This window comes from Liolophura sinensis, chromosome 9 (assembly GCF_032854445.1).
Source record: "Liolophura sinensis isolate JHLJ2023 chromosome 9, CUHK_Ljap_v2, whole genome shotgun sequence".
NCBI lineage: Eukaryota > Metazoa > Mollusca > Polyplacophora > Chitonida > Chitonidae > Liolophura > Liolophura sinensis.
In genome coordinates, this window is record NC_088303.1 from 16,421,543 (window position 1) to 16,433,255 (window position 11,713).

The 11,713-nt window shown below is 39.9% G+C and overlaps 1 protein-coding gene across 1 annotated transcript; it reads left to right on the forward strand.

Moving 5' to 3' along the window:
• Positions 1-1,001: 1,001 nt before the first annotated feature.
• Positions 1,002-7,406, forward strand: LOC135475536 (monocarboxylate transporter 13-like). The gene is made up of 5 exons (XM_064755459.1): positions 1,002-1,083; positions 2,912-3,125; positions 3,892-4,035; positions 5,026-5,871; positions 6,964-7,406. Exons 1-5 carry the CDS (start codon positions 1,063-1,065, stop codon positions 7,143-7,145), a joined length of 1,407 nt encoding a protein of 468 aa, XP_064611529.1. The 5' UTR covers positions 1,002-1,062; the 3' UTR covers positions 7,146-7,406.
• Positions 7,407-11,713: the final 4,307 nt, after the last annotated feature.

Here is an 11,713-nt window from a genome sequence, read left to right on the forward strand (position 1 = left end):
TCTTCTTAATCTTAAGCTTAGCCTGTGGATATCATGCCATGAAAACATGTTTTGGATTGTTTTTATGCATACATCTTGGCCACAACTGTATGGACTTTTTTGCCCTAAAATTAGCCTGTTGTTACTCTGGAGTAAAACGTTGCTTGAGATTGTATGTTGTTGCTCGCCGTCACCACACCGTTTATACAGCTCGGTATTTTCGCGTGATATCATGATCCCATCATGTAAAACTAAACCCTGAGTTTGTATGTGAGTGACTTGATAGAAAACCCTTCTTGTATTGTTGTTTCTGAAAGTGTGTCAAATTTAGCTTCCCCTCAGGCCATGCGTAAAGTCTGTGTTAATGGTTTGCCAACGACCTATCATCGCAAAGATAACAATGAACTTAGTATACGTTACACACTTTAGACTCGTGTTACTTTAGGCGCAGAAGGTAGCACACGAGAAATGGACCTGAAACACGTGTTGTAGGTTAACGCCTCGGTCAGCAGTTGTCTCTTTTCATTTGTTACCCTCCGCCCAGAAATATTTAACTGCGATATTGTTTGCAATGTCACCAGAGGGTTCTCCAAAAGGTTAATATTCCCAAACATTATATTTATTTATTTGATTGGTGTTTTACGCCATACTCAGGAACTCAGGTACTTATTCGGCACGGTCGTCTATAGGCTACTTTCTTATGTATCTGTGTACAAAGTATGGAGCTAATTTGCAGGTATGCTAACAAAGAGATGTTATGTTCATTTGTTCACCACTACCACACGGTGTTTTACCCACATATACTATATCTGGTTATTCTCAGGCCCAATATGGGGTTTTAGTTTTTGCTGATTGTATAGATTCCTGAATATATAGTAAAGGTACAAGGGATAAGTACAAACATATTGAATGTGCTCACTGGACCAACACGGGCTTGCCAGCGATTACAAAAATTGAAGGTATAGCTGAAGAAGCAGCATTGGCGGTATATAATGATTGTGTATGACAGTGCATAGCGACGTGCATGTGCTATTTTGTGACTACATAACTACACGGTTCAGCCAAGCAACACGCATAGACGCAATGGAAGGAGGTATGGCGAGGGTCAGTATAAATCATTATGGTTATCAACTAACTGTACGATTTAATACTTGCTAATGTATGAAGAATGGGTGATCATTTCAAGACGTATACCAGTTAGTCTCCATACCAGAAGTGCATGTTAGCCTCTATACCAGAAGGACCTGTTAGTCTCGATACCAAAAGTACCTGTTAGTCTCGATATCAGAAGTGCGTGAGAAGATACAAGAAATGCATGTTAGCGTCGCCACAAGAAGTACGTGTTAGCCTCGATACAAGAAGCACATGTTAGCTTCGACACAAGAAGTACGTGTTAACCTTGATACAGGGAGTGCATATCAACCTTGATACGAGAAATACATGTTAGCGTAGACACAAGAAGTACGTGTCAGCCTCGATACAAGAAGTACGTGTTAGCCTCGATACGAGAGGTACATGTTAGTGTCGATGCAAGATGAACGTGTTAGCCTCGACACAAGAAGAACGCGTTAGTCTTGATGCAAGATTAACGTATTGACCTCGATAAGGTAAAATGTTTTAGTCTGCATGCAAGAAGAACGTGTTAGCCTCGATTCAAGAAGAACGCGTTAGTCTCGATGCAAGATTAACGTATTGACCTCGATAAGGTAAAACGTGTTAGCCTTGATACAAGAAGAACATGTTAGTCTCGATGCAAGAAGAACGTGTTAGCCTCGATTCAAGAAGAACGCGTTAGTCTCGATGCAAGAAGAACGTGTTGGTCTTAATGCAAGAAGTGCGAGTTAGCTTCGAATGTGTTAGCGTCAATACAAGAAGTAGGCCTACCTGTTAGCCTCGACATAATAAGTACATGTTATCCTCAATACCAGAAGTACGTGTTAATCTGGAAACAATAAAAACCTGTTCGTCTAGAAAGAACAAATGCGGGCACGCATCGACGCGATGGAAGGAGGCATGGCGAGGGTCAGTGTAAACCATTATGGGTATCAACTAACTGTACGATTTAATACTTGCTAATGTGTGAAAAATGGATCAAGACACATACCTGTTAGTCTCGATGCCAGAAGTACCTGTTAGCCTCGATACGAGAGGTACCTGTTAGTCTCGATATCAGAAGTACCTGTTAGCCTCGATACGAGAGGTACCTGTTAGTCTCGATATCAGAAGTACCTGTTAGCCTCGATACGAGAGGTACCTGTTAGTCTCAATGCCAGAAGTAACTGTTAGCCTCGATACGAGAGGTACCTGTTAGTCTCGATACCAGAAGGACTTGTTAGTCTCCATACAAAAGTACGTGTCAGCCTCGATGCAAGAAGTATCTATTAACCTTGATACAGCGAGTACATATCAGCCTTGATACAAGAAATGCATGTTAGCGTCGCCACAAGAAGTACGTGTTAGCCTCGATACAAGAATTACGTGTTAGTCTCAATACTAGAAGTACGTGTTAGCCTCGATACAAGAAGTACGTGTTAACCTTGACACGGGAAGTACATAACCTTGATACAAGAAATGCATGTTAGCCTCGACACAAGAATTACGCGTTAGCCTCGATACAAGATGACAGTTATCACACCATCAGTTAGTCGTACTTCACAGGTCATGTATGATCATGTACCAGTTATCATTCTATCTGTCAGCTGTAGTGCACATGAATCTGTGACCAAATGACAGTTATTACACTGTCAGTTAGCCGTACTGCACCGGTCATGCGTGACCAGATGTCAATTGTCACACTACGAGTTAGCTGTCCTTCACCGGTCGTGTGTGACCAGGTGTTAATTATCACACTGTCAGTTAAGTGTACTTTACCGGTCTTGCTTTGGTTTGTCTCTCCTCTCCTTTCATTGTTCTTAGTTCTGATTCTTTTCAGGAAAACGACAGGGATGTTAAGCCTAAATATCATCGTACTAAAGTTGTCCGACAAGGACTGGTTCTTTTGGCAGCCTTCTTCTGTCAAATGATTAGCCTAGGATTTGCCTTCTCCCTGGGAGTTTTCTACGTGGAGTTTGTGGCAAGCTTTCCCGTGGGTCGAGGAGCTGTTTCCTGGGCTACCTCTCTCTGTAGCGGTTTGCTGTTTGGAGCCGGTAAGATGGATTATTATGAGCCGTCATACCTTTATAAGCTAACACCGTTGAACTTCATGCTTCAATGAAGAACTAAGTACCGGTATGTTTTTATACAATCGCGTTTTGCATATCCCAGTTTTGTTCATCTGATTTCGGTGAAACAAGATGACTAAACGAAAATAACACTTATTTCATGTCTTGAAAAAATACATGATCGATGGTCATTTCTCATTTTCACATAAAGAGCACAACTTTCACCAAACGCAGGTGACAGCACCTATACATTAATGTTTTAATTCAGAACATATTAGCAACTGATCGACATTATATCTAACTTCATTTAATCAGCTTTTTGTGGGAAGGTCTGCCTGCAACATATTTCTCTTTGGGTTTCTTTACGGCAAAGGTAAAATTTGGATGAGCCGATTTGGCCTTTACCTCAACTTTGTTCACAGGCGCGCCTCAGAAGAAGAATGATAACCGTAGTTTTAATACTTATATGTATTTGCCGGTCACCCGAAGGTCCTTTTACTTGGTTGCTGTTGTTTTGTTGTTGGAAGCCGGGTATGTCAATTATCATTCCATGGTAGTAAAGCCGAACAATGGTATGAAGGAATGGCATGATGACACGAAGGGATAGCACGATGGTACGTGTCGTGTCATCATCTGGCGAAATTAAGATGTACCTTACCGTCTTCCACAGTTGCTCCTGTTGATGTGAACAATGCCTTGTTTAATAACAGGAATAATGATAGGTGTTTTGTAAAAATGTTGTTTCCTGTAGGTCTTTTCGTGGGGTGGTGTATCCAGAGGGCCGGTCCGCGCATGTGTACGATGCTGGGTAGTCTCATCGCCACGGCAGGGGTTCTGTCCAGCTCTTTTGTCTCAAACCTTGAACTTCTCTACGTCACCTTTGGAGGTTTAAGTGGTGAGTTCGTATTTTAGGTGCTGAAAGTCTCGGCAAATACATTCACTGGTGAGTTTGTATACTAAGTGTCCAGTGTCTTGGCAAATACATTAATTGGTGAGTATGACTAACAGCTGTCCGAAGTCTTGGAGAATACAACAAATGGTTAGTTTGTCTATTAGTTTCCCAAAGTCTCGGAAAACACATTAACGGGTGAGTTTGTATATGAAGTGCCTAGAATCTTGGCAAATACATTATGTGGTAAGTATATTTATCCCATAAATATGACCCAGGTCATGGGATAAAGGGCGTGGGATAAATATCGTACCCTACGTTCCATCAACAATGTTGACAGAGCTACTCGACGCACTTGGCTCACAGAAGTTCATTCATAAAAATCAGCCAACCAAAAGCTACACACGGACCGGACTATTTCTTTTTTACAACGGAATTTGTCGTCTGCATTTCTGTCAACAATTATAGCTCAATTTCGGAAAAGTCAGCACCATGAAGTATCCAACATTCTCAGCTCTAATGTAAGTTCCTCCCATCTTCGTCCATTGACATAAGCCACCGCATTAACCACAGGTAACACGGTTAAAATTTTCCCTGTTGTAGTCCAACTTCTTGTATCAAACATAGTACATCGGACATGGAAATCAGGTCAAGCTCACTAATCTTCAGAGAGTCGATCTCTGGTGGGGCCTTTAACATCCATATCCGCAACAACAATAAAAACCTTAAACGACTAGTATCCATTGGCTAAATACCGTCGTATCAGGGTAATCCAGTCCTTACAATCTTCCGAAGAAATGTAGGCTGTAGTCTCGTTGGAGATCCTCTATATATTAAGTGTCTTGGCAAGTACCCTAGATTGTTGCGAATGTGTGTAATAGGTGTCCACAGTCTTAACATTTACACAAGGACTGTGTTCGTATTATTTAAAGTACAAGTTATAAAAATTGCATCAGTATATACAGTATTAAACAAACATGTTTTCTTCTGATACAGGTATCGGGCTATGTCTGGTGCAGATGTCTTCGGCCGTCGCTATTGACCGTCATTTCCAGCAGGGTACCGCGGCTGCCATGTCTATCGCTGCCGTAGGGGCGGGTATTGGGTCTCTCTCCTTTCCGGTCCTTCTCAGATTCCTCATAGATTATTACAACTGGAGAGGAGCGCTGATGGTATTTAGTGGTGTAATCTTGAATGCTTTGCCTCTCGGCATTCTCTTCGTTCCCGTGAAACCCAAGGTGAAGGAGGAATTAAAAAACAACGACGCGATTCAGTTGGATGAATCACAAATAATAGCAGCGGATGAAGAAGTCACAACTACCGGTGCAGAAAAACAAGTGGAAAGCGGACCCATGAACAAAGCAAAGAACAAATTCTGTGCTTCATCAATGTTCAGGAACATTCTGTACGACCTGTACCTGGCAATTACCCCTGTGATCTCCACGGGTTACTCCTTCCCGTTCGTTGCCCTGGTGGACCTCGCGCTACTCCGGGGCATCGACAAGAACCGGGGCACCTGGCTGGTGACGTATATCAGCATCAGCACAACGATTACCACTTTCGTAATAGGGTTACTCCTTAGATATTTCCACAAGCGTTCCCTTCGTTTTTTTGACGTCTCTTTGTTAATCATGGGGACAGTTTTGTTTGTGTTTCCTACGCTGAAGAGTTATGCGTCTCTTGTGTGTGGGTCGGTGGCATACGGCATCGCCATGGGAGGGCTGACAGCAACTTACGCTGTTATTGTGGTAGATATGATTGGTTCACGTCAGTATGCTACGGGCTTTGGTTTCGTGTGCACGGGGTACGGCGTGGGATACCTGCTGGGCACACCAGTAGCTGGTGAGTAACTGTCTTCCGCTGACCTTTGGTTACTGTCAAAACAAATTTGTGGACAAAAAGAGTCCAAATTGGGAGGGTAAAGCTGATTCTGAGCCTTTAGTGTGTTCATCGATAACATCATTTCCGAATATTTCCAACAATTTTTTCTTCTAAACTCTTTTGGCCTTTCTTTTGTCTTTTTACATAAAACCATACTCTTCGTTTTACATTACGTTTTCATGTATCCTTTAAGTTTTAGGAAGATTTCCAGATTTTGTGTTCATAACTTGATTAACCTAGTTAAGTATGAAAATTTTATATACAAATCTGTATTAGCAAGATTAGGTTTAGTAACAGTTGACAAAATAGCTTAAGGTCGACTATCACAAATCTTCATACACCTTTGTTCAGTAAATTCCCTTGTGAATCCTGTCGCTTTTCGTCGCGTTAACATGCACATAAACAACATTGTTTTTGAAAAAGTGACGATAAATATGACTTATGAAGTTTTGTGAAAGTGACACCAGGTTAGGAGTATAGAGTCAGTGTTTGGTGATTAAAGGTAAAGTTTAATTAAAAATGAAATAGGCATCCGAAGAAAGACGATTGAAAACGGAATCTGAAAATAATTATTTTTTGGACTTAATTTTCTTATTAAATACAATCAAATATTTGGATTATAATGTGAGTTTTATAAACCATATTGATAACGTATGCCTCCATTTTAAGATGGAGTTTTCAATAATCTTCTTTCTGGTGATTACTTGTTTTACTTTTTATTCCTCTTTGAAAATACAATCCACACATTCTTAGGTTTATCTTCGTCCTCCACGAATTGGTGAATTGCAGGTGAATTAATTATTAATAAGTTAATTCCGACTTACCGATCAATAGCATTTCAGAAGCTTTCCGGACACTTCGTACTGACTCAAAACCACCCAAGACTTTCAAATATTGCCATACACGATCACCAGAGAGTAGATTTTTATGAGCATTTGTCACGTATCATATTAAATCCAAACATCTCATTTTTACGGAATTAATATTTGAATAAGACATAATCTATTGATTGAATCTCAATAACCAATTTGGTCTTGATTTTACGTATTTTAGGTTGGATCAATGACCTAACCGGAAGTTACGACACTTCATTTTACATCGCCGGAAGTTTGTGCCTAGGGCCCGCCATTCCATTCATCGTCACCCAGCTGGTACTACACTACAGAAAGTCCAAGAAGCATTCTCTAAAAGTGAAAAGTTACAAGACTGAAACGAATGTTCCACAATCACCTTAGGATGGTCCATGAACTGTTTTCAACTTAACTCGAATTTGTGAATAATTACTTCCAGACAATACTACGCTTGATATCACTATCTCTAAGGAATACAACCAAATGATTGGATCGTAAAGTGGATTTTGTGATTTTAAGAGAAAAAAAAATGTAAAAAACATAGAGAGCATCCGGAGAAAGACCATTGAAAATTGCATCTGAAAATGCTTTCACGTCGTTTTTCTATACATTTTTTCACCGAATTAGATGGTGTCAAATGTTGGGATAGTACAACATTTGGAGAAAGATAATGAAAAATGATGTCATACTTGATCAGCTTATAAAGGAACGATTCCATTTGATTTCCGAAGGCTATTAGGAAAGTTAAGTTTGTATAATGGCCATTCACTTGGATCTACTCTCATTAAAATTCGCATACATTCTAGAGCTGGGTATAACAGATGGTGACGACAGTTTAATCAGAATCCCAAATGGTCAGTACTATGTAACAATACTGTAATTTTGTGAACTGTCAGCATATAATCTCGTAAGTCAACAAACGGCCTTATAGATGGACGAAGGTAGCTTTTAATCTGCAAAAGGTTTGTCAGATAACAGCGCATTGAATAACACTCATTGTCTTCCAAGGCATAATATACTATCAGTTAGCACAAGTTATACTTGGAATGGCCATTGATATGTAAATTCATATACGTGTAATTATATTACTAATTCGGGGGCCTCCCTGGCATATAGTGAATAGAATGCTAACACAGCATAATGACACAGAAGCGCGCTCATTCTGAGTTCAAGGCACGCTCATGCTTGTATTAAAGGGATATATTATACAGTAATAATAGCTTAGTATTTGTCTTCATGTTCACTTAACTCTGTGTGCCTGCTGTTATGATAAATGCATTCACTGTTTTGATAATGCATGCAATGCTTTGATATATCCGAAACTAGTGTATTTGGGGCTCCACAGCGACAAAATATTTCTTGAAAAAGAACTCTTGCCACTTCTTTCGCTCCTTGTGACTTCAGCGGAAAGGCTTCCGTCCAGTGTGATGCACTATCTACGACATGAAGGATGTGTTTGAACCCATCAGGTGTTTCTGTCAGAGGACCCATAAAATCAATATGAATTCGCTGGAAGATGTAACTGATCACTACATTTTCAATTACGCGCTCAGACTGCATACCTTGCAATCTATCTCCTATCTTTTCTTCTGGAGGGACCTGGATGTATCGGATACTGGGATTTCTACTCCTCCTGATGTTATTTACAAGACCGATTTGGCCGACCCGACAGACAAAACAATAGACATTCTCCAGAGATTAAATTATGGTGTTTTGTTTGTGAAAGAAGGCACAATTCAAATGGGTAATGAATTCTGGCTCAATACGTTTGAAATTGAATTGCCACAATCTTTCTCAGTAACCCTATCACGGCCATGTGCCCCAATTGCAAAAAAAAGGGTTGAAACAGCAGTGATTACTATTACCTATGCGTTTTATTCAGTACAACTGCGTACACAAAAGATGACATTTCTGAGGTCTCAATTGAGGGCAATATCGTAAAAAGTCTCCGGTTGTCTCTACCTGGCTTCCCGATCGTTGATCATCTTACTAATACAGAAATCGTAATTCCCTTGTCAATCCGGCTATACCCTTTAATGGCATTTGGGATCACAAAAATCTTGCAAAAACCATTGATAGCGTATTTAATTGTTCACCATCAAGGGTATTTGACGGCCCTGTCAATTTTAATGTTTTTTAAGCTTAAAGCCAAAAATGTTTTCAGTTAAATTGTATGTTAAATGATTGTTGAATACGCTAAAATGTGTTAAATAATTATCAGGCTGTAATTGAAATTGTATTACCTTGATTACTCATCACAGTTATATTTAACGTACCAAATGATTGTTATGTACATATCTGAATTTGTCAGCTGTGGAAAAAATACATGTATATCGATCGTTAGTCCAGCAGTTCCTGTGTTGTTCAGTTTCAGAAAGGTCTTAAGGATATTAAGTCTTACTTGATATTATAGAGAAGATTTTCCCCTTTTCTATACTTGCTTCATCTCCGGTCATAGGTGGTGAGGTCCGGCAGCGAATGGCCGTGAGTTTCCTGGCACTCTGTTAGGTTTTCTCTCACCATAATGCTAATCGCCGTATTATGAGCGAAATATTGTTGATTACGACGAATTCGCACATTTAAGTCAAGTGAGTTTGAAAAATCGACAGGGTGGTGACGGTTTGAAATCAACTGGGCTGGTATCCTTGGCGTTTTCTTGATAGCTAACAATTTTAAGTTAAGTATTCATTGTCAATATAACAATTGAATTGTTTTTTTTTTAAATCTGTACTGATAGTTGTTTTTCTCATACACATCTAAAATGGTCCCTGGTGGGTATGGATTTCCGATGACTGAGGCACAAAAATATGCTACAATAGGGGAGTTTCGAACTCTTGTCGTCAAAGGAAAAAACGGTCCAACTGTGTCATGTGACATGTGAAAAATGTTAAGCAACCTTTGTTGACATTAATTTATCTATCACCAGTTAAAGTGTAAATTTACAGTAAAAGTTCACGTTTAATGTAAATTTTGTACCGACACTACATTCTTTTAATATTTTAATGTAAGTAGACCTAATATACAAAAAATTATAGCATTAATATCTACTGCGGGTATATGACTTTTCTCTTGGAAGAGGGCTAGCTTTATCTTAATGCAATCTGGAGATCAAATCTAACCCGATGGATAGCGTGACTGCATACCGCAGTATGTTTTGTCACGTGGGACGAGGGACGAGGTGCTGTGGCTTGGGTAATATCACTCTACAGCGGGGTGCTCCACTACCATACATATATTAAAGTTATCTTGTGATTGTATGACTTGAAACGCAAAATTAAACTGAAGGCTTATTAGTGATTCAGCACAGGAAAATGTTTACTTTTCCCCTCATATTAGACGATAGCGCAAACGTAATAAGTAAGAAAAAAAACTAGTTTTAGTGGACCGAAACTAACTGATATTGCGTGTGTTGTAAAGCCTGTATAAATGTAAGATCTTTAGTTCTGTTGTGAAGGTTTGATGTCGGTGAAACGTAGGACAAAAAATACAACAATTTTGTCCTCTTTGACCCCAATAATCGATTTGTTGGATTGGCGAATCTTGCTTGGAATCTCGATTTCCATTTTTGTTGCAAGTTCTTCAAATTATATGTGGTCCGAAGATTTTACATTTGCTGTATCGGCCTCTTCTTACCTACTAAGTTTCTGAGTACAGGTATTAATATTGTCGACACTTTCATGAAACAGCACCAACCCCATAATGCGAATGATGGATTTTTCGCGCCAAATGTAAAAAAAAAAAAAAAAAACGTAGTGGCTAAATTGATCTGTGGAAAGCAAACACCCGGCGCCTTGGCATGGGAGTGCGCTAAACAATCAAGTGATGTTAAAGGAGAAGAAAACTTAAAAACATGACACTATAAACTGACAAGTGCACATTTTTTTCTATCTGGCGGTGCCTGCTGCATCATTTTGCGATTTTTCCTCGCCATACAATTAAAGCCTGCAAAGCTGGCATAAATCGCTGAGTCCATAGCGTCGTCCGCCATCTTTAACACCCTGTAATTTCTTCTGGGGGTGTGTTGCCTCTCAGCGAATGAGAGTCGTTAAAACTGCCGGCTTGTTCGTGTAAACTCGGAACCTACGCCCAACATTCCAGTTTTCCCGATCGTTAGCCGGAAATGTACGAACTGCACTTCGGCGGTTTCCGACGGCAATTCTACTCCTAACACAGAAGATTTCAGGACTAGTTCTTAGGCAAAATCGCCCACAGCGGATTTTGGCGCAGACTTTATTTATAATTTATCAGCTTGAGGTACATCTTAGAATTTTTTTATGGCATGCACCTGCGAGGAAATGCAAACTCTTTTCAATGGTATTTGATTGATATTTAAATTTTCTCCTCCTTTAAACTGACAGCACGTAAGTTTCAAGGGTCCAGAATTGAAGGTGTGTGCTTGAGCGCGGGTGTACTTGGATTATACGCAATATCCCTATCTCGACTGACTTCTGGTACTATACACCCGATCATCCTCGCCAAACATGGAGTCACCAATGACTAGACAATATGTGTGTCACTCTGAAATCACACATTTGCTGGCTCAATCTTCCGTAGATGGGCCCTCAGCTAGTGGGATCTGTGGGAACCACTTTTGAAATAAAAATTGAAGGCTTTGAAATGATTCTTCTGAACACTTTCAATATAACAACTGGTCATTCTTGAAATAAGTTCCACTTGTGAAAAAAAATCAACCAGTTATGAAAGAAGTGCATTCTCCTTTTACTTCAAAAGTGCTACTTATTTCAAAAGTGGTTTCTACAAGGTCACATGTTTGATTGCAGCTCTGTTTGCACGGTAGTGGGTATTTTTCCTAACTCTTAGTGCCGAGGGCCCCTTCGTTGGCCTAATGGTTGGACCGTCCGCTTAGAACTCGGGAGACCTGAGATCAAACCAGCGTCGAGTCTGTTAAGACTATAAAAACATTCAGAAGTTAGAGCTAGAAAACAGGACTG

Coding starts and splice junctions, on each gene's coding strand:
- LOC135475536 (XM_064755459.1), top strand. CDS start 1,063: ATGGAAGGAGGTATGGCGAGG. Junction 4,036..5,025: donor CACCTTTGGAGGTTTAAGTG/GTGAGTTCGTAT, acceptor CTTCTGATACAG/GTATCGGGCTATGTCTGGTG. Junction 5,872..6,963: donor GCTGGGCACACCAGTAGCTG/GTGAGTAACTGT, acceptor TACGTATTTTAG/GTTGGATCAATGACCTAACC.